Raw genomic sequence first — 24,286 nt, forward strand, 5'->3', positions numbered from 1 at the left:
CAGCAGTTCAGGGACTATGGTAAATCCCAACACATAACAGGTACCAGGCTTCATCACATCCTAGTGACCTTGTCTAACACCAGCAAACGTTGCTGTTCTTCAGGGTCCACCTGGGACCTTTTCCCGTGGGGATGCTGCATGGCCTCTACCAAATGTCCTCCTGGTAGGGCAACCACCTCTCCCTGGGTGGCCCGAGGACCCCTTGGACCTCACCTCACTGCTCCTGGGGAATCACCCTTCCCATCAGAGCACCGCCAAGTATCGAGCTGCAGAATTCATGACCTTTCACTCCCCTGTTTATAGAGTCCTAATACTATTGAAACCCACCCCTCTCTCCCTTTCTCATTCAGACCCTTGTGCGTGTTTCCACTCTTTATCTCTCTCTAGCTGCTTTTAGGGGGAGTGCTGTTCTTGTACTCTCACCCCTGTCTCTGACCTCTCTCTGCAAACAAAATCAGCCCCCTACCCTCTACAGCTTCTCTCTACCCCAGTTCACCCCTCCACACTGTGTACCCGCCGAGTTCTGTGGCTCAAGTTACACAGGTTGTTGCATTAATTCTTAGATCAATTTTCTAGGTGTGCAAAATGGTTTCTTGATGACCTAGATGCATTTTAGGGATGAGAGAAGCAGAGAACTTCCACACTGCTCCACCATCTTGGCTCCTGCCCCTTCAAGATCAACATCTTTTCCATTCATCGGTCAATGGACATTTGGGCTCTCTTCCTGGTTTGTCTATTGTTGATAAGCAAGGTTTTAGAAGATAGCAATCTTTTACTTTGGGATTATTTCATCCTCTTTGTTCTTTCAGGCCCTTCTTGCCATTATCTGTTAAAAGTTAGAGTATCTATTCCACATTCCTGGCATCCCACTTTGAGGAATCTCTTCAATAGAAATAACAGCACTAAGGAAGAGTAGCTAGTAGGGGTTATAGAGGGTAAATTTATCAAATTAGAGGTTGGAAATTATGAGACTTGTTATTTTTTAGAAGTGGAACAGAAGGCAGAGAATTCAGGAGAACAGGTTTCAGTGACCAAGACCTTGTAGAGAAATAAACAGAACCAGGAAGGAGGAGTCCAGCATGTTTTTGTCCTTCTTGTGAGGGGAGTTTGATGAGATGTATACACTACTTGGACTTACCTTGTTGACAGGTCCCCACCGCATAAAAATGAAACATAGCAAGAAAACTCATTGACAAAGTAAATAGGTAGTGAATGAGGTAGACCAAAGGTGAACCACCTGGCCCCTGGGAGGGCTTCCTGATGCAGACATAAGATGAAGTCTAGAAGGGAAGAGTTTGGTTTATGTCAAAAGGGTTAAACCTGTCAACATGCCTGACAGCTAATGGGGAAGATGTTGTTTCTCTCAGCAGCTTGATCACAACCAGGGCCAATCACATTGGGGTGTGCATTTTCCCAGGTGCCTGAGCACCCTGGTTGGGGTTGCAGAAATGATGGCAGTTGCTTCTGGGCCTATTGTTACGAGGGTTGAGATCATGAATGGGGAGACAGTGTACATGGAAACAAACCATAAAGTCAGCAACTTGTATGCAAAGGTGAACACAAAGTCATCCATTTTAGCATTGCTTATTAGCAAAAAATAAAAAGGAAATAAAATTCTAGTAGTCAACAAAGACAAATGCTATGTAAGCAGCCATTAAACAAAGATCTCTATTGGGGCACCTGGGTGGCTCAGTTGGTTAAGGGCTGACTATGGCACAGGTCATGACTGAGCAGTTTGTGAATTTGAGCCCCACATCAGACTTTGCACTCACAGTGTGGAGCCTGATTGGGATTCTCTCTCTCCCTCCCCCTCTCTCTCTCTGCCCCTCCCGACTTGTGCACTCTCTCTCAAAATAAATAAAATAAACTTAAAAAAAAAAAACCCCAAACATCTCTACTTTGGAAGTTGTCCACAATATTTTCAGAATGAAAAAAGCAAGCTGAAAGTGAGTATGCAAATATGTTTTTGAGAAAAAAAGCTTGTGTATATGTTGTGCTTATGTATATATGTATCTATACGTGTATAGGAAAACTTCTGTGCAGATATGTCCTAAGCTGGAAAATTAGTTGCTTTGCGATAAGAGTAGGGTGAGAGAGAGAGAGGGGTGGGCCTTACACACACACACACACACACACACACACACACACACACACACCCCTACCAAATCAAGAAAAACAAAGTAGTTGTCCATCTGTCAAGTAGATTACACGTACCTTTTACAGTTTAATTTTTGTTTCCTGTCTTTAATCCAACAAGAATTACGCTGTATAAATAATCTAACTTAATTTTTTTCCAAGTAGCAAATAATCAATTATTCTATCATAAATTATTGAATACTTCTCCCATTTCCTATTCATTTAATTTAAAAAAGAATTTTAAAAGCTTATTTATTTCTGAGAGAGAGACAGCATGAGTTGGAGAGGGGCAGAAGGAGAGGGAGAAAGAGACAATATCAAGGAGGCTCAGTACTACCAGCACAGAGTCCAATGTGAGGCTTGAACTCACAAAACTATGAGATCATGACCTGAGCTGAAACCAAGTTGGGTGTCTAATTGACTGAGCCACCCAGGCGCCCTGGCCTATTCATTTTAAATGCTACAATTACGATGCTAAATTTCTAATGGTAGTAGCGTTGCCATTCTTACTGAGAGCTTAAAGATCTTTCCACTCATCGTGATTCATTTATAAAACAGACACTGAGCCATATACCACATATACATATTTAGGCACTAAGGAAAAAAGGGTAAACAAATCAAAGTCACCATACAGTCTAGTGGCTTACAATCTGACAAAACGTGTTCCCCTTCTGAGCAAAATTTTGTAGTTCCCAGTGTCCTACATGTATCACCAGCTCTGTCAGGGCTACCAGAGCAAAATGGCAGTGGGTACCCACGTTTCTGGCTATTCGGCTAGAGTATGTCAGGGAAAGGATAACAGTAGATCATGAAGGGCCAAAAAAAAAAAATATGGAATCATCTCCTGCTTTTATATGTGCTCACCTACAATGATAAGGATTCTCGACACAATGCTGGACAAGGTGACCCTCAGCCAAAATGGCATGTAGAAATGTGCCAACAGGGAGGCACACTTGGCTCCTGAGTCTGAGATGGTTATTCAAGAAACACTCCCAAAAGTAGACAAAGATTGGGCATAGGAAAGCGCACTCAGAGCAAAGGAAAATATATGCCAAGGCTCAGAGATGTGAACGAGCACATCACGCAGACAGAAAAGCAAGTAGACTGTGGGCATGCAGTATAGCAGCCCCCCCGCCCCACCTTATCCTTGGAAGAGGTGTTGCCAGGTACCCAATGGATGCTTGAAACCACAGAGAGCTGTTTTGTCCTATATATACATACCGATGACAAAGTCTAATTTATAAATTGGGCACAGTAAGAGACTAACAACAATAACTCATAATAACTAATAATGAAATAGAACAATTAGAACAATATACTATAATAAAAGTCAAGTGAATGTGGTCTCTTTCAAAATATAGCACTGTATTCATCCTTCCTCTTGTAATGATGTGAGATGATAAAATGCTTACGTGACAAAACAAAGTAGGATGAATGATGTAGGCATTGTGACATAGCATTAGGCTACTACTGACCTGCTGATAATATGTTGGAAGAGGATCATCTGCTTCCAGACCGCACTAGACCGCAGGTGACTAAAATTGAGGAACGCAAACCATGGATAAGAGGGGTCTGTTTTTAGGGCATGGGGTAGAGCAGGAAGGAGGGGAGTGGAGGGAGGTAGGGTGTGCTTAAGGAGGGATAAGGAATAACTGAGTGCCAATGACTCCCAGATTTCTAGCTTGAGTTTGGGTGGGAGGTGGTTCTATTATTTTGATGCAGCCAGAGAAAAGAAAATGGGGAAGGGGAACAGTAGTATTCCGTAAGATAATCATTCCCTATTCTGTTGCTTTTCCAAAGTTTTCCCTACACCTTGATCTGTTTTCTCTCCAACCATTGATTTTGGGTGCTCACCAACAGTCCTTAGTTCTCTTCTTAGGTTACAAGACCTCCCTTTGAAATCTCAGGTATTCTCAGGTTTCTCTTAACACTTTACCAATTCATAAATTTCTGGATTTTGTTCACTTTCTTCTCTTGGGGTTTATATCTGTATGCCAAGAGCTTAGTAGATATACTTCCAGGATGTATAAAATTTAAGAGAATGAATTAATTACCCCTTTCACCATCCCCATTCCACTAACCCACCTGCTGTATACCTATTAACTTCCTGGGACTACTCCCTGTCTGGATTAATGAAAGGTACCTCCACTTATCCAGACCAGAAAATTAACATCAATCAAGACTTCTTCTCCCTTTGCCATTTAATATCTAAGGCATTTCAACCCTTTTTCCTACATATCTATTGTATCTCTACAATGTTCCTCATCCTAGCTCAAATGCTTTAATTTAAACTCTTATCGTTTCTTGCCTGGGTCATCGTGATGGTCTCCTGCATTAGTTTCCTGGGGCTGCTGACAGTTGGCTTAAAATAAGAGAAATTTATTGTCTGATAGTTCTGGAGGCTAGAAGGTTGAAATCAAGGTGTTGGCAAAGCCGTGCTCCTTCAAAGCTTCTAAGAGGATCCTTCTCTGCCTTTTCCAGTTTCTGGTAGCTCCAGGTAAGTGATTTTCTAAAATGCAAATATTCTTCTAACAGCACACCAATAATAATAGAATAACTCCCAAATCAGTTAGCATTTCATATAAGTATGCTCCAGATCCCTTATCATTAACCAAACCTTTTCACTTATTTGACCCTTTTTAGAATCTTTTATGGTTCCTTCACCCTGAAAACCTCTATGCACTCAGTCCTGGGTACCTCTTCCTCTGTAGGAACCTAATCACATCCAGCCGAGTTGCTTACCTCCTTGTTTATGTCTCCGTCTTTAAACAGTTAAGGTGACCAAATATACTACTGTCCAAACTGGAACACTTTGAGAGTGATCATAGTCATTAGAGAATTAGTATTATATAATTTAAAAATGGTATATTGGCAAATCTAGTTTAGTGTATCGGTAGGCCCCTGAGTAGTTCTACTCAAACATTGTTTACAAAGTAAGATTATTTCTGAAAATAATTAGGAAATGGAAGCAAAAAAAAAAATTATGATTATCCTGAGAGTATATGCAGAACATATTTTTCTTGCTATATATTCACACACTTTAACTTCTTAGATACATCTGTTTCAGATAACATCTCTGATAGTTTCCCAAAGAATGTAATTTTCAATATGGTCTCACTGCTTTTAATCTCTATAATATTCTACAGAGCTTCACTTAATGGTTACTAAATTTTAAACTGCTACCATTTTTAACTGACTCTTCACTACCGACTATCATATTTTAAGTTAGGATATACTCTACAGGTGCTTGAACAAATTGCTAAATGAACTAGAGAGAGCCCCCTCCTTATTTTTTGTATTGAAAAGTATAATTATCTTAGTTCAAATACTTCTGCAGGCACTGTATCACTCCATTCTTAGTATCTTTTTTATATATAAATATTCCTACAAGACAGAAATTCATCAAATTCATGCTTCTTTTTAAATGCTTTCCCGATTTTAAATTGCTGCAAAGTCAAAGGCCTCTCAACTCATTTCATTTGAGTACAGAATAGGAATCTGTCCAATGAAACACAGATCAAAGATCCTTCACCTAAGTTTAGATATGTCATGTGAGCTCTTGATATCTGTTTTTTCTCTGCTTTTGTAGAGACAGAATTCAATACCTTCCTGTTTATAGGTTTAAAAAAAATAATCCCAAGTTACTAAAAGTTTCACAAAGTCAGTTTTTTTGATACTTTGAGATTGATTGATCTAAAATTTTCCAACTAATTTTGAACAAACTTCTAACTAAACTTGGAGGAATTTGCCTCAAAAAACTTCATATCTTGCAGGACACTTGGATTGGTTTAACAAGCGGTGCTTCAGAGCTGCGAACATGTTAAAAAGCCAACTGATAGTCAAGTAGCAAAAAGATATTATGGGTAGTGTGTGTGTGTGTGTGTGTGTGTGTGTGTGTGTGTGCACGTGTGTGTGTGAAAGAGAGAGAGAGGCAGACAGACAGAAAGAGAGAGAACTGTAGGGGCTGAAATGTGGTTGATATGATATGAAGCCATTTGGCTTCCTCTCAAAATCTATATACCTCAGGTAAACATCAATGACCTAAAGAATTTGTTTCCTCCTGACAAACGGCTCAAATTCTACAATAATAGCACAGTAAAATTTCCCTAAAAATAAAGTCATGCTCCAGAACAGAAGGAAATTCATCTGTATTTTCATTTTGGAGCCTGGTTGATGTATGTTCTTCTCAAATTCTTTTCAATATAACACGATCACTTCGCAGATTCCTACAGGTGTGTACATGTCAAAAATAAATGATAAAATATAGGTTCCTACTGGGCATACCAAATGTCCTAACTACCTACTCTAGCGTTATGATAGCCTGTCATAACTAAGTACTACCTAATAAGCGGTTGGGAAGTATTCTGCTATTTATTTTATAAGGGTGTGAATTAATCGGAATTCCCCGCTTACTATTACAAACACTCACAACATGATAGAGGGCAAAATAGGTGACATCCTTGCTGTGCTTTTTACGGTACCTCATACTGGTTCAGGAACATGTGGAGTTGCTGTACACTTATTCTTAGGTCAGTCTCATTGAACTCATAAGGAATATTCCACCCCAGGGGTCCAAATTTCCGTCTCTCTTGGACCAAAGCATGAAAGAAGCAGAGGCCATAAAGTAATTTCTTGAATTCTTCCTGTAACGAGAAGAAACAGTGCCACCTGACGTACCCCCCCCCACAACGTTACATTATACCTACCGTATTTTAAAATGAAATTAATTCTTTATCAGTATATCCACCCCAAAGTATACTAAAACAGAATTAACTACCATAGGCTATTTAGGCAAAAATATGCTCATTTGTACACATGTCCAGTTGACAGACACAGCTATGAGCACCAGGTTTTAGGGAGTATAGTAAGCTTGTCTATTTAATGTAACCGTATAGGATTCTGGAGGTTCCAACTGAAACATCATGAGGTAAGAAAAATTAATTCTAAATGGGTGATCCCAGACCACCATGGAGATATTTCAAAGAAGACAGTTCAAACCGATTAAGCAGCTCTACAAGAAGGACTTCCGGATTGAAACTTTGGACAGCTTCATGACTTTTCTAGTTACTCTGAGGCAAGAAGAAGGCTTACAGTTACTTTCAATGGCAAAGCCAGCCTTGAATCAGAAATCAGAAAGTATGATGCACCCTCCACAAGACTGTTACAAAATGGTCAAAATAGAGCTTGAGAGAGAATTGGTAAAGATTTCCTTGGAAAGAGCAGCCGCTGTGCTGGGAGCCCTCTTGCCCCCATCCCAGAGGGAGAAAGGAGCATGGGATGTGTCTTCTTAGTCCGAGCTAGTGAGAAGGAATTAACGGGGCTGCTCAGAGAGCTGATGCATGTTCCTTGCAGCGGTGGTAGAGTGGAAAAGTGCACAACTTATGACAGAAAGAGTAGAACAGTCTATGGCCACAGGGTAGTGGATCAGGGGAGGGAAATCGGAGCCCCGCTTCCAACAGTGGGCCAACCCAGCCTGGATCCCAATGAGCAGATGGGGCGCTGGATTAAGAATGTCAGCCAGGGGCCACTTTAAGCATTTCTTGGTCAAGATGACTTATGTTACAGGGTGAGGAAATCCCGACAGTAAGAGCCTGTACGAAGTGAATGGCGAGACCCAACAGCTGAGGGGGGCATGAGCAGTCAGCTGATGGATGGAGTCACAGTCAGAGGAGTCCAGAAGGGGAGTCCAAGGAGAACCCACGAAAAGACTCACAAGAGAAAACTTGAGATTTAAACCCCTGCCAAGCCCAGAGAGCTCCAAGCAAAAGCAGCCCAGGACCAGAAGTTCCACTTTGCCCTGCCTTGCGGTTGTACACGCTCCAAACTGAGTGGTCACGCTCAGCAGCCATCATTACAAAAAGAAAGATGCCAACTCCATGCTTCTCCCCAGTGGCATGAAGCCGACTGACTACAAGTCCTAGGTAAGTTTCTGGAGAGTTGAAGCCTCTATTTTAAATAAAATCTAAGTACTGATTGACATATTACATTGCACTTTCTGATTCTGGAATCCAGGCTGGATTTACAAGTTAAAATGACTGTAGGTCATTTCATTACCTGACAGTAACCAGAAAAATCGTGATGCTGCCCAAAGTTTTGTCCAAGGGCAGGTGGAAGTTTCCCCTCTGGAATAAACTCAAAGGGGGAGTGGAGACAAACCCCAAGTAGCATCAGTTTAATCAGAGAGGTGGGAAAAAGCAAAGTGACACATGCTGTCTGGATTCGGGAACTACTTTAGATCCATTACAGAACAGAGCAAGTTGGCAAGTGTGATGATGTGGGAGCCAGGTGCTCAGCACAGAAGCAGTGGCATGCGCATATGGAATGAGGAAAAGTAAGCAAGAACCCTGGGTGGATGGACTGAAGTTGGCTATACATTACAAACTCATTACCTCTAGAATATGTGAATGAGTATGTATGTGTACATGTACTTATCTGGATGCACATATATACTCGTCTATATGTGTATGCATGTGAGTGTGAGAGTACATGCATATTTCTAAGTTTTCTCCCCTGAAAGGACCAAGAACCAAAACAAGGCAGTAGCACCCAGATGTAGGTCTCTAGAACCAGGACTCCACAGAAAAATGGCTGGTTCCAGGGTTGAACAATGGATGAGCTTGCAGCATCTGGTGCCAGAAAGTAAGAGAGCTAAGTAATAATAATAACAACAGCAATAATAATAATAATAATAATAATAATAATAATAATAATAAATGATGGGACCTAGAACAAAGTACAGAGGAGCCAGCTTGCAGGTGCTCCCACTGACCAAATCTGGGACAATTTGAGCAAAAGACTTAAGGACAGTAATACATTGTAAACCGCTGGGGGGAGAAAAAAACCCCAAGGAGTTCCCAAGTCCATCCCAAAAACACATAAGTAAAGGGAGAGATGGGAAAGCTGTTGTGGACTCTAGAGTGGCAGGGGTCAAATACGGCGGGAGTGCTGGAGTTGGAATTATCACGGGAAATAATTTGATCAGGCAAGATACATCAGTGGCTACTAAATCTGGGCTGGGGTGGATGTTGCTGGGGAACAGGATATTGGCATGGCCGTGAAATGTCTCCCTGCCTGATGATTAGTTGCAAGGGGTAAGGCAGTAATTACACGTTGAAGAAATCAGATAACACTCTGTCTGGGAGATCAAAATTTATACCAACAGTGAGGGATAAATGATATTGTGCACCTCCTAGTGTGATACTCTGAGGACACAATTTCACTAATGTGGTGTTTTGGCTAAAAATGCATAACTTGAATCTAATAATGAGTAAATATCAGCCCCCAATGAGAAATGTTCCATTAAAAAGGCAAGAGGAGACAAATTCTTCAGAAATGTCAATGTCATCCAAGGCAAAGGCTAGGGCAATGTTCGAGATAAAAGGAGGCAAGAGACGTGGTGACTAAATGCAATTCTAACCCTAGACCAATCTGTAGTGAACAGGGAAGATGCTCTAAGGGACACGACTGAATCAACAGACAAATTTGGAACACAAACAGTAAATTAGATAAAATAGTGTATCCTTGCTAAATCCATTAAACTAATAATGGTACTAGGGTAAGATAATCTCTCTATTCTTAAGAAATATACATCAAAGTATTTATTTAGGAGTAACGGGTTGTGATATGTCTAACTTACACCCAAAACCTATATTAACAGGAGGTGAATGTGGGTTCAGGGCACAGGGGTGTTCTCTGTACTATTTTTATACTTGCCACTTTTCTGTAAGTTTAAAATTATTTCCATATAAAAAGTTAAAGCAAAAATTATGATGTACTCTTTTGGCACTTGAGGAGTTTTGGCTTTTGGTTTGGATTGTGCTTCATAAACGCCTAGACTTCCAATATGTGTGACTTCCACTGGAGAGATCTTTGGATCTAGAAGAAAGGGATTAAGATTTTGCAAAAGGGCTTCTGTCCAGCCTATCCCATGCAGACATACCCTTACCACCTACCTGCAAGCAACCTGCTCTCCTCTGGGCCTTATCAATGCGAAAGCTACTCCTACAGCAGGTCTTAGAAGCTTAGGCTAAGGTTTGACTTAGTTTTAAACATAGATGCTTGCTTTATTTTAGTACCCAAGACTTCAACGAAAGTGTTTCCTTATTTTTAATGTTTTCTTTTGATGTGTACTTAAAACATATTCCGATACCAAAAGTGTGAGCTCTTTAATGGCAGAAACTTACCGAGGTTCATAACCCCTCTTAAAAAGAAAACCCTTCCATTTTTAATTATGGTAAAATGCTGTGAAACAATATTAGGTCACAGACATTCACACGCAGAATTCTAATCATGAAAGCAGTGGGCGGTTTCCCTGCTTGCCTGGTGACGCTGAAAGAGACCCTTATGAGTCCCATCCATCCAGGAGTAAAATCATTTTGGTCCTCATTATAGTTATATGGAGGAAATATTTTTATGTTTTAATTTAAAGATATCGCTCCAAATAGCACAGGGCTCAGTTAATATCCTGAAACAAGATTCTCCAACCTTGCAGATTTGTACTGGGAATGGCTTACAGCTGACTTTCTCAATAGAGAGCTACATTATTAATGACGCCCCAGAAGATCTCAGCTGAGCAGAAATGAGGCTGGTGGTAAAATTAAAATAAAATATTAATACAATTGACTTCAGCACAGTCAATAATCAGTAATCAAAACCAACCGCACTGCAGGGCAGGAGGCCTATTTAATTTGTAGTTTTACTCAGCCACACACATTCGTGATCACCAGGGGCCACTTGAAATGCTTCACAGGGCTGAGGTAACAAGACTTAGCCATTACTAACAGGCTTTTTGCAGCTGCCAAAGAACTCAGGGTCAGAGATCGGGTCCATGAGGTATGATCGAATGATATTAGCCCGTAAACCTTTCGGTGCCTCATTGGTCATTTTCACCCCATTCTGCAGTACGGACACGGGGAAGTTTGGTGACGGGTAACTTGTCAGCCAAATGCGGAAATCTGGATGTGTCGATTCTGGGCTTAACTCCTGCAAAAAAAGAAAATTAGACACAGATGGGTGTCTAAAATCCAAGGAAACTCTCCGCATCATATGTGCATGGGATGGCCTGGAGGTGGGAGGAAGCATCTTTACAAAATAGAGCCTACTGCTGCAATTCAAGGCAAAGGTCTTAAAATCTGATTCTGCCCCTGAAACAACACACTTCGTTGAGAAGGCCCGGACTGTTGCCGTCCTTCTTGAAAATTTAAATCACAGGACTACAAAGTTCGCAGAGGTATTATAGAATTTAGAGTTGGTCGCAACAGAGACTAAGACATTCCCCCCAAAATCTCATATCTTAACTGATGTGCTGAAATATTTATAGATATAATTCTCTGCCCAAGAGCCTGATTAAGAATAATCCATTCTTGCTGTAGCCAGGTTGTGAGAATGAGCAACATCAGTCAATATTAAACCAAGTGAGATGAAAAGAAAAAAAGAGCATTTTGAAAGGTGAAGTATTAAATATCACTATTAGCCATATTTTCTTAAAGGGATATTCAAGTTGGTGCAAGGGAGGATAAGAGAACGCTTACTTAGCACTGTCTTAAAGGCTGTATAGGCTAGGAACGATTACCATGGGCAGTTCCCCGCTTCCTGTTCAGTCCTGCTCTCTATTGCTACCTCCTTCGATTGTCCATATCAGTAGTATCTTAAGCTGCAATTCTTTATCAATAAAACATTTTTTGAGCACTCATGTGGTCAACGGGTGAGGGTGAATTAGGAAGGATGCAAAGATGCCTCTGTTCTTTAGTAACAACAGTGGAGAGCAAGGGCAACGTTTTTCCCTAGTACCAGCTGCCCTAGGCCCAGTGACTTCAGCAACGTGACTCATGGGACTTTGGGCTAGGTTTGCCAGCCATCAGGGACAGCTCTTCTCTCTTATGTGACTCTAATGGGTATATATGACACAGTTCAATAGGAATGGCCTAGAGGGGAAGATGTCCTAGGAGGACACTGAACTCACCACGTCCTGCAGATCACTTAGATTCCACCCACACCTGCCTAAATAACCCAGAAAATCGCCAGAAGACTAGCAGAACGGATTCTCCAGAGCCAAGCATACACGAGGGGCCCACGGAAGAGGGTAGGAAGGGCGGTAAGGAGGTGCACTCTACACGGACTGGCGGGAGGGAGCCGGGGCGGAGGGGCAGCCCTCCAGCAAAGCAGAGCCCCCGAGTCTGGCTGGCAAAAGCGGAGGGGCCGGACGGAGTGTGTTTGGACAGCAAGCGGGACTTAACATCTGGAAGGTTATAAGTTAACAGCTCTGCTCGGAGAGCGGGAAGGCTGGAGGACAATGGGAGGGAGAGCTGTTGAGCCCCGGACAACGAGCTCAGCTTGGCGGGGAACAAAGGCGCTCGCTAGCACCATCTCCCTCGCCCATCCGCCAGCCAAAATCCCAAAGGGAACCAGTTCCTTCCAGGGAACTTGCTTGTGCCACACAAACACCTAACGCTGTGCTTCTGCAGATCCATCCCTCTGGCGGGTCTGACTCCTTCCCGGTGCCGCAGGGCCCCTCCCACAGCAGATCACTGAAGGAGAAGAGAGTTAAGCCTATCCGTCCTGCCCCCGTGCACCTTGCCTATCTACCCCAGCTAATACGCCAGATCCCCAGCACCACAAGCCTGGCAGTGTGCAAGTAGCCCAGACAGGCCACGCCACCCCACAGTGAATCCTGCTCCTAGGAGAGGGGAAGAGAAGGCACACACCAGTCTGACTATGGCCCCAGTGGTGGGCTGGGGGCAGATATCAGGTCTGACTGCGGCCCCGCCCACCAATGCAAGTTACTCAAGACAGCACAGGGGAAGTGCCCTGCAGTTCTGCACCACTCCAGGGACTATCCAAAATGACGGAAGAATTCCCCTCAAAAGAATCTCCAGGAAATAACAACAGCTAACGAACTGATCAAAAAGGATTTAAACAATATAACAGAAAGTGAATTTAGAATAATAGTCATAAAATTAATCGCTGGGCTTGAAAACAGTATAAAGGACAGCAGAGAATCTCTTGCTACAGAGATCAAGGGACTAAGGAACAGCCAGGAGGAGCTAAAAAATGCTATTAATGAGCTGCAAAATAAAATGGAGACAACCACGGCTCGGATTGAAGAAGCAGAGGAGAGAATAGGGGAACTAGAAGATAAAATTATGGAAAAAGGAGAAGCTGAGAAAAGGCGAGATAAAAAAATCCAGGATTATGAGGGGAAAATTAGAGAACTAAGTGATGCACTAAAGAGAAATAATCTACACATAATTGGTATTCCAGAGGAGGAAGAGAGAGGGAAAGGTGCTGAAGGGGTACTTGAAGAAATAATAGCTGAGAACTTCCCTGATCTGGGGAAGGAAAAAGGCATTGAAATCCAAGAGACTCAGAGAACTCCCTTCAGACATAACTTGAATCGATCTGCATGATATATCATAGTGAAACTGGCAAAATACAAGGATAAAGAGAAAATCCTGAAAGCAGCAAGGGATAAATGTGCTCTAACATATAAAGGGAGACCTATAAGACTCGTGACTGATCTCTCTACTGACACTTGGCAGGCCAGAAAGGAATGGCAGGAGATCTTCAATGTGATGAACAGAAAAAATATGCAGCCGAGAATCCTTTATCCAGCAAGTCTGTCATTTAGAATAGAAGGAGAGATAAAGGTCTTCCCAAACAAACAAAAACTGAAGGAAGTCATCACCACTAAACTAGCCCTACAAGAGATCCTAAGGGGGATTCTGTGAGACAAAGTAACAGAGACATCGCTACAAGCATGAAACCTACGGACATCACAATGACTCTAAACCCATATATTTCTATAATAACACTGAATGTAAATGGACTAAATGTGCCAACCAAAAGACATAGGGCATCAGAATGGATAAAAAAAACAAGAGCCATCTATTTGCTGTCTACAAGAGACTCATTTTAGACCTGAGGACACCTTCAGATTGAGAGTGAGGGGATGGAGAACTATTTATCATGCCACTTGAAGTCAAAAGAAAGCTGGAGCAGCCATACTTATATCAGACAAACTAGACTTTAAATTAAAGGCTGTAACAAGAGATGAAGAAGGGCATTATATAATAATCACAGGGTCTATCCATCAGGAAGAGCTAACAATTATAAATGTCTATGTGCTGAATACAGGAGCCCCCAGATATATAAAACAATTACTCACAGACATAAGCAACCTTATTGATAAGAGTGTGGTAATTGCAGGGGACTTTAACACTCCACTTACAGAAATGGATAGATCATCTAGACACACGGTCAATAAAGAAACAAGGGCCCTGAATGATACATTGGATCAGATGGACTTGACAGATATATTTAGAACTCTGCATCCCAAAGCAACAGAATATACTTTCTTCTCGAGTGCACACGGAACATTCTCCAAGATAGATCACATACTGGGTCACAAAACAGCCTTTCATAAGTATACAAGAATTGAAATCATACCATGCATACTTTCAGACCACAATGCTATGAAGCTTGAAATCAACCACAGGAAAAAGTCTGGAAAACCTCCAAAAGCATGGAGATTAAAGAACACCCTACTAAAGAATGAGTGGGTCAACCAGGCAATTAGAGAAGAAATTAAAAAATATATGGAAACAAACGAAAATGAAAATACAACAATCCAAACGCTTTGGGATGCAGTGAAGGCAGTCCTGAGAGGAAAATACATTACAATCCAGGCCTATCTCAAGAAACAAGAAAAATCCCAAATACAAAATCTAACAGCACACCTAAAGGAAATAGAAGCAGAACAACAAAGACAGCCTAAACCCAGCAGAAGAAGAGAAATAATAAAGATCAGAGCAGAAATAAACAATATAGAGTCTAAAAAAACTGTAGAGCAGATCAACGAAACCAACAGTTGGTTTTTTGAAAAAATAAACAAAATTGATAAACCTCTAGCCAGGTTTCTCAAAAGAAAAGGGAGATGACCCAAATAGATAAAATCATGAATGAAAATGGAATTATTACAACCAATCCCTCAGAGATACAAGCAATTATCAGGGAATACTATGAAAAATTATATGCCAACAAACTGGACAACATGGAAAAAATGGATAAATTCCTAAATAGCCACACGCTTCCAAAACTCAATCAGGAGGAAATAGAAAGCTTGAAAAGACCCATAACCAGCGAAGAAATTGAATCAGTCATCAAAAATCTCCCTACAAATAAGAGTCCAGGACCAGATGGCTTCCCAGGGGAGTTCTACCACACATTTAAAGCAGAGATAATACCTATCCTTCTCAAGCTATTCCAAAAAATAGAAAGGGAAGGAAAACTTCCAGACTCATCCTATGAAGCCAGTATTACTTTGATTCCTAAACCAGACAGAGACCCAGTAAAAAAAGAGAACTACCGGCCAATATCCCTGATGAATATGGATGCAAAAATTCTCAATAAGATACTAGCAAATCAAATTCAATAGCATATAAAAAGAATTATTCATCATGATCAAGTGGGATTCATTCTTGGCATGCAGGACTGGTTCAACATTTGCAAATCAATCAACGTGATACATCACATTATTAAAAGTAAAGATAAGAACCATATGATCCTGTCAATCGATGCAGAAAAGGCATTTGACAACATCCAGCAACTTTATTAATAAAAATCCTCAAGAAAGTTGGGATAGAAGGAACATACTTAAAGATCATCAAAGCCATTTATGAAAAGCCCAGAGCTAACATCATCCTCAATAGGGAAAAACTGAGAGCTTTTTCCCTGAGATCAGGAACACAACAGGGATGTCCACTCTCACCGCTGTTGTTTAACATAGTGTTGGAAGTGCTAGCATCAGCAATCAGACAACAAAAGGAAATCAAAGGCATCAAAATTGGCAAAGATGAAGTCAAGCTTTCGCTTTTTGCAGATGACATGATATTATACATGGAAAATCCGATAGACTCCACCAAAAGTCTGCTAGAACTGATACATGAATTCAGCAAAGTTGCAGGATACAAAATCAATGTACAGAAATCAGTAGCATTCTTATACACTAATAATGAAGCAACAGAAAGACAAATAAAGAAACTGATCCCATTCACAATTGCACCAAGAAGCATAAAATACCTAGGAATAAATCTAACCAAAGATGTAAAAGATCTGTATGCTGAAAACTATAGAAAGCTTATGAAGATAATTGAAGAAGATATAAAGAAATGGAAAGACATTCCCTGCTCATGGATTGGAAGAATAAATATTGTCAAAATGTCAATACTACCCAAAGCTATCTACACATTCAATGTAATCCCAATCAAAATTGCACCAGCATTCTTCTCGAAACTAGAACAAGCAATCCTAAAATTCATATGGAACCACAAAAGGCCCTGAATAGCCAAAGTAATTTTGAAGAAGAAGACCAAAGCAGGAGGCATCACAATCCCAGACTTTAGCCTCTACTACAAAGCTGTCATCATCAAGACAGCATGGTATTGGCACAAAAACAGACACATAGACCAATGGAATAGAATAGAAACCCCAAAACTAGATGCACAAACGTATGGCTAACTCATCTTTGACAAAGCAGGAAAGAACATCCAATGGAAAAAAGACACTCTCTTTAACAAATGGTGTTGGGAGAACTGGACAGCAACATGCAGAAGATTGAAACTAGACCACTTTCCTACACCATTCAGAAAAATAAACTCAAAATGGATAAAGGACCTGAATATGAGACAGGAAACCATCAAACCCTAGAGGAGAAAGCAGGAAAAGACCTGTCTGACCTCAGCCGTAGCAATTTCTTACTTGACACAACCCCAAAGGCAAGGGAATTAAAAGCAAAGATAAAAAGCTTCTGCACAGCAAAGGAAACAACCGACAAAACTAAAAGGCAACCAACGGAATGGGAAAAGATATTTGCAAATGACACATCAGACAAAGGGCTAGTATCCAAAATCTATAAAGAGTTCACCAAACTCCACACCCGAAAAACAAATAACCCAGTGAAGAAATGGGCAGAAAACATGAATAGACACTTCTCTAAAGAAGACATCCGGATGGCCAACAGGCACATGAAAAGATGCTCAATGTCACTCCTCATCAGGGAAATACAAATCAAAACCACACTCAGATATGACCTCACGCCAGTCAGAGTGGCCAAAATGAACAAATCAGGAGACTATGGATGCTGGAGAGGATGTGGAGAGATGGGAACCCTCTTGCACTGTGGTGGGAATGCAAATTGGTGCAGCCACTCTGGAAAACAGTGTGGAGGTTCCTCAAAAAATTAAAAATAGACCTACCCTTTGACCCAGCAATAGCACTGCTAGGAATTTACCCAAGGGATACAGGAGTACTGATGCATAGGGGCACTTATACCCCAATGTTCATAGCAGCACTCTCAACAATAGCCAAATTATGGAAAGATCCTAAATGTCCATCAATTGATGAATGGATAAAGAAATTGTGGTTTATATACACAATGGAGTACTACGTGGCAATGAGAAAGAATGAAATATGGCCCTTTGTAGCAACGTGGATGGAACTGGAGAGTGTGATGCTAAGTGAAATAAGCCATACAGAGAAAGACAGATACCATATGGTTTCACTCTTATGTGGATCCTGAGAAACTTAACAGATACCCATGGGGGAGGGGAAAGAAAAAAAAAAAAGGAAGTTAGAGTGGGAGAGAGCCAAGGCATAAGAGACTCTTAAAAACTGAGAACAAACTGAGGGTTGATGGGGGGTGGGAGGGAGGGGAGGGTGGGTGATGGGTATTGAGGAGGGCACCTTTTGGGATGAGCACTGGGTGTTGTATGGAAACCAATTTGACAATAAATTTCATATATTGATAAATAAATAAATAAATAAATCCATGAAACCAAAAAAAAAAAAAAAAAAAAAAAAGAATGGCCTAGAGATGGAGGAACCACAAGGAAACAGGCACAAATATCAAACCTCTAATGTAAGGCCTGAAGGATGAGAAGATCTTGGTAAGGCAAATAATAGGAAGAATCGTTTTTCAGATGGAAACATTAGGATGGCCTACATTCTTGAAAAAGTAAGCTATACCAAAGTGAAAGAATTTCCAATGGCTAGAGCATAGAAGTCAAGATGCAAAGTGGCCAGAGATGAAAACTGAGAGGAAGCAAAGGTCAACGAGGAAGGGTGTTGTAAGCCACGATGGGGGTTTAAACTTTGTCTTGCACGCAATGGAAAAGTTTTAAGCAGGGAAGCAGTATTTATTCACTGACTCAGGAAATATTTATGGACTGTCTCTTTGGACCAGGCACAATTCAAGGTGCTGGAGATAAAGCAGAGAAGAAAACAAAGTCACTGTTCTCATGGTGCTTATATTCCATTAAGAGATACAGACAAAATGGTGACAAGTGGCACAAAGGAAAATACAACCGGCTCCTTAACGTTTCAATTGTATGTCTGGACTGTGCAAGTTATATCATTACCTTGACTAATTAGTAACCCGTGGGACTCCTGAGTTAGGGGCGGTCCAGAGTCGTGGGTAATTACATCAAATATATTTTCTCTTTGTTTGTTGAAATCAAGTGCCAGGTTTTCTGTTCCTCAGTTGAGCTACATGGGGTTTCTTCCTGGAATTTCTGCCCACCAGAATAGGGAAGTGCCCTAACCCGCTGCAAGAACAGGGGGATGGGGGGCGAGGAGGGAGTACTCCTTTGGATTCAGATTGATCCTCCGTGGCAGGGTCACTGGCTAAGTAGGTGAGAAGTCAGGTAAAGTAAAGTTACATCCCGAAGCCTTTTGGTTTAGAGTGACTACATGAATTTCACCCTGAAAAGCCTCCTTTGTTGTCTTTGGTCCGCTGCTGTGAAAAGTACATTGGTGTCCATTTGCCCTGTGGTTTAATCCCATGTTTGAGGCTGCTCTTATGGATTAAGGAGATTTCCAACTCACTGCATGAGCCCTTGTCCCTGTTGAGAGGGACTGGATGAGGCCTGACTGCGTGATCTCCTCTGGTCCCCTAGTTCCCAGTGCGAGCCCACCTCTCCTGTAATCCAGGCATGCCACTCGCCTGTAGCCCTCTGAACCAGAGAACAGCCATGTCGCTGAATGGCGGTGTATATCAGTAATTATGTGGGGGGAATACAATCTCATAAAAATAAACTTGCATTTTTACCTCACAAACTTTCTCGAGGGTTGGCATCCAAGAAGTGGCAAGGTGACAGTTCTGAAGAACAACCCATGTTCCTTCTTTGACAGCTTTTTCTATCATCTTCATAGCTATGGGCCCTTGGCCTTGACCAAGGGATAAAGAGCTAAGCTTTGATCCCCCATATCCCTGTGTACAAGAATAACAAAGATATTATGTAACAATACACCTTTAAAGAAGAATCAGTGTTATTTTTCACAGGAAATGTTGACACTAAATATGTTAAAATTTAATTATGTAGAATCCCTCAACGGTCTAACCATATGCAGCCCTACAAAATTCTTACTGATTAAGAATCTTATAAAAACTGAGATCAAAAGCAAGTCAGTTCAGGTCATAAATAGTCATGGTAATAAATGGAAAATTCTGTAGGGTCTTTGATTGTTGACATAAGGGATAGAAAAAATATTAAGAACACTTTTAACCTGAGGAAACAGGAGATGAAAGGACCTAGCTGTCCTGCAGCAACTCCTAAAATCCAAAGCTGAAAAGAAAACTAGGAACAGACAGATGAACTTGTTTCTGTTCCCTCCAGATCTTTGAATAATTATATTTTAATTAATTTCATTGCTGCATAGAGTTCGGTGGGAAAAAAAATTAACTCCTAATTCCCCTTTTAAAGTTTCTTTAAAGGATTCTGTGGGAATATGTGTCCAGAGTGCATTTCTACTATATCCCGATTCATCTGCAGCTTCTGGAAACAGTGTCTGTGACTCCTTGAGCTCTTTCTTTCCAGGGCAGTTACATCAACACTAGCGGGCAGAAGCAGCAGCAAACAAAATAGAGCCCGGTGCTACCATTTCTGGACATGGAGATAGCAAGTGAAGACAATGCACGGAGAACAATGGCAGAGAACAATCAAGCCGTACAATGTGGGAAGAGAAATGGAGAGGAACTGGGAAGATCTCAAAGGATCGGAAAGATCATGTTGATTTGGAGAGGAGTCCCACCTAAAATGAATACCTCAAGCATCCACACCACTTCCGCTCTGGCCCACCATTGCTCTTTCTGGCCTTTTAGCAGCGGCCCCACCCCCACCCCCCACTCCAACGAATGCCCTGCTTCCATTTTGCCCTACTCAAGTAAATTCTCCTCACACCAGCTAGGATGAGCTTTATAAACTACAGATCAGATTGTGTCACTCTGTTGCTTAAAATCCCATGACACCATCCCACTGTATTCAACATCCTTAATGTAGCCACAAAGGTCCTATGTGGATCCAGCCCCTCAATACGTCATCTCACACCCCATCTCCTTCAGTGATGACAGCCACATTCCAGCACTTCTTTAACCGGTGGTAAGTGCTGTGTCACACGATCAATCCCCAAGTATCTAAGAATTACCCCAATGGAAAAAAAAACATGAAATATTAAAATAAATTGGCCTAGTAAAGAGTATTGTAATCTATCAGCTATGCAGCCTTTGAGAAGCCACTTAAGCTCTCCATGCTTCAGTATCCCTCCCTGTAAAATGGAGATGCCGCTCTTTACTTCATAGGATTGCTTTAAAAATTAAAAGAAAAGTGTGCATAACAAGGTCTAGCAAAATTAGCAGTATGGATAAAGCACAGTAAAAGTGGTGGTGCTGGTTTTAGAAATGTCAGTATTATTTCCATAAAATGTTATTTCGATTAGACCAAAAGGGAAAAAAAATCAACTAAAAAATGTCATCACCTGGGGCACCTGGGTGGCTCAGTCGGTTAAATGTCTGACTTCCGCTCAGGTCATGATCTCATAGCTCGTGAATTCAAGCCCCGCGTTGGGCTCTGTGCTGACAGCTCAGAGCCTGGAGCCTGCTGTGGATTCTGTGTCTCCCTGTCTCTCTGCTCCTCCCCCATTCACTCTCTCTCCCTTTTTCTCAAAACTGAATAAAAACATTAAAAAAATTTTTAAAAAAATAAAATGTTGTCACCTGTTCATGAAGATTTTCTTATTCTAGGTTGAATGATGTAAGAAAATTTCCAATAAATTCGTTTGAATAATTTTAAAGCCTTGAAATATAAATATGGGAATATATTCTAACCTGGTAATGTGACTGTAATATAGGATTGTTCTGGAAAGTCAAGAAGGTCCCCCTTTAGAAATTGGAAGGGAGCGCCTGGGTGGCTCAGCTGGTTAAGTGGCCAACTTTTGATTTCGGCTCAAGTCATGATCTCACGGTTCATGAGTTTGAGCCCCGCATCGGGCTCCGTGCTGTGTCTCCCTCTCTCTCTTCCCCTCCTCCACTCATGCTATCTCTCTCTCTCTCAAAGTAAATAAGTTAATTTAAAAAAATAAAAAAAGAAAGAAATTGAGAGAAGGGACAGTTTCAGAGAAAGATCCCCCCATGGTCACTGTCTAGACTTGAATTAAATCAATCCACGCTCATATACTGGTGTAATGTCAAAGAGTCTCTCTGTGCCCCCAAAATAGAAGCAAGTGTCCCTCAAGCCAAATTCTGGTCTTATAATTTGGATATGGAAAACTGTTTTTAATGTCAGTGCTGTCATTTAAATATTTTCTTGAGGGGTGCCTGGGTGGCTCAGTCGGTTAAGCTTTCAACTCTCGGTTTCGGCTCAGGTCATGACCTCACAGTTTCATGTGGGTTCGGGGCCCGCATCAGGATCTGTGCTGGCAGTGCAGAGCCTGCTTGGGATTCCCTCTCTCTCTCTCTCTCTCTCTTTCTCTGCCTGCTCGTACTGTCTCTGTCTCTCTCTCAAAATAAATATATAAACTTAAAAAAAATTTTAATATTTTCTTGAGACTCTGTCAACTTCTGGAACCCTACTCTTTCAAAAGCTAAGTGAGTGATAAATTTTTACCTTTCCCTCCCACCATTTTGGATAAGCAAGTTTGTGTTTTAAAAAATTTAGCCAGAAAATCCTTTATTTATTCACTTTTATAATATCAGACAACCTTATCTATTTTAAGGTACCTGGTCATCAGCAAATTTTAGAAGAGCAGCCATGGGATCCGCTCCTGGAGAGAGCACAAAAATCAGGGGTGCACAGCAGTTACTATCTCCAAATGCCTTGGATAAATCAAAGGGGGGTGGTTCAATGAACATGCGCCCCAATCTGTTGATTATAAATTCTTGCAGCATTGGAATAATCTAGAAAGGGACAAGAATATATTTGAAAGAATATTCAAAATCTGCTTATGAAATTAAAAAGTTCAGATTCAAAGATTTTTGAGAGAGAGAGAGAGAGAGAGAGACAGTGCAAGTCAGGGAGGGGCAGAGAGAGAGGGAGACATAGAATCTGAAGCAGGATCCAGGCTCTGAGCTGTCAGCACAGAGCCCGACGCGGGGCTCGAACTCACGGACTGCAAGATCATGATCTGAGCTAAAGTCGGACGCTTAACCATCTGAGCCACCCAGGTGCCCCATAGATATTTTAAAACAAAGGACTCTAGGTACATTAGCTTAGTTATTTGTTAATAACTCCACCAGGAGGGTCCAAGGCATGACTTTATATAAACATCTTTTAGATAGAAAAAAACTTATAAATTATTTAAATAATAAAAGATAAGTGGTTGGTGACGCCAGAATTCAAAGGTATTTTTCTTCCCTTCACGGAGCATTCAATACCTAGTGGATGAAGGATGTGAGAAACCCTAACTCTTTTACTTAACTTTTAAAATACCATGGGCTAAAAGTCCACAACTCAAAAGTAGAAATTTAAGAATTATTTATACAGTACTATACCATCAAGAAAGAATTGATATAGCTGGGAAAACAAACAGAAAGAAAAAAGAAAAGGACTGTGAAGGAGAAACAAGCCATACTCCTGAGAAATAGCCAAAGCCACATTGCATAAGATTCCTGATAACGGGGGCACTTAGATGGCTCAGTCTGTTGAGCATCTGACTCTTGATTTTGGCTCCGGTCATGATCCCAGGGTTGTGGAATCGAGCCCTAGGTGGGGCTCCAGGTTGACCATGGATCCTGCTTGGGATTCTTATTCTGAATGCACACAGATGTCAAACTTATTGCAGGAAACTAAAAATCTCCTGTCTATCCCAGGGATATTACCTTTCTCATTCTTCTTTTCCCATAGCTGGTCTTTTCTCACTACATTAAAACACCAACTAACAAAGGAAAATGAACCTTTTTTCTCTTCCCAAGGCTGACTTCTTCACTAAATTATAGCTTTGCAAACAAAACAAAAGCACATGGCTTCTAAGTGCATGGTGTTACTTTTAGTAAGTTTGAGCTATCATTGTCCCCTCTCTTATGAGTGTTTCAGGCTGCCATTGGCCACTGCTCACATGCAGACATGGCTGGCTAGCTGTCAGAGCTGGAGAACTAGGTCAGGGGTGTGCACATGAGGGGAAGCACGGACAAACTTCAGTGTTTCCTTTTTTTTTTTTTAATGTTTATTTATTTTTGAGAGAGAGAGAGAGTGCACGAGCAGGGGAAGGACAGGGAGAGGGAGGGAGACACAGAATCGGAAGCAGGCTCCAGTCTCTGAGCTGTCAGCACAGAGCCCAATGCCGGGCTCGAACTCACAAACAGGAAGATCATGACCTGAGCCAAAGTCGGACGCTTAACTGACTGAGCCACCCAGGTGCCCCCAGTGTTTTCTTTTTAATGTTAAAACTGAGCACGACTTGCTTGCTCCCAAGACTGAACTTTAATTCTCAAGGTAAATTAAGCTGTGTTTGCTGTTCGGTTTGCAAGGCAACAGAATTGGGTTTGCTTCTGCCATCGAATTATGCCAGCATTAGGTCTGTAAACGAAATCTGTCAGTAACAAAAATCGCAAGCTAATTTAAGCAATCACCTTCCCAAAGGCAGGGAAGAAGTTTGTGGTTTTCCATTTATGTTAATCTATGTGTTGCAAGTTCCTGTAGGATTTATCGGAGGTCAGAGAGACATATTCACTACTATTTGACAAGTTTCTTACTGAAAGCTGATTAAGTTGCGTTTTGTTTACTGTTCAGGAGAGAATGGTGGCCAGAAGCTCATTTTGTGAACGGGCTCAAAACACGGCACACCTCAGCATTTATTCCCTTGATATGTTTCTTTTCATCAATCA

At 41.3% G+C, this 24,286-nt stretch overlaps 1 protein-coding gene across 5 annotated transcripts in view; it reads right to left on the reverse strand.

Annotated features, from left to right (window-relative positions):
• Positions 1-24,286, reverse strand: part of DNAH7 (dynein axonemal heavy chain 7) — a 277,543-nt gene that overhangs the window by 27,037 nt on the left and 226,220 nt on the right. For all 5 annotated transcript variants that reach the window (XM_045480573.1, XM_045480572.1, XM_045480576.1 and 2 more), the window contains 4 exons: positions 22,184-22,360; positions 19,238-19,399; positions 10,918-11,118; positions 6,618-6,779 (listed from right to left, as the gene is read on the reverse strand). In XM_045480573.1, the coding sequence (XP_045336529.1) occupies positions 6,618-6,779; positions 10,918-11,118; positions 19,238-19,399; positions 22,184-22,360 (702 nt within the window). The remainder of the gene's footprint in view (positions 1-6,617; positions 6,780-10,917; positions 11,119-19,237; positions 19,400-22,183; positions 22,361-24,286) is intronic.

The sequence above is a fragment of the Leopardus geoffroyi genome, chromosome C1 (assembly GCF_018350155.1).
Source record: "Leopardus geoffroyi isolate Oge1 chromosome C1, O.geoffroyi_Oge1_pat1.0, whole genome shotgun sequence".
NCBI lineage: Eukaryota > Metazoa > Chordata > Mammalia > Carnivora > Felidae > Leopardus > Leopardus geoffroyi.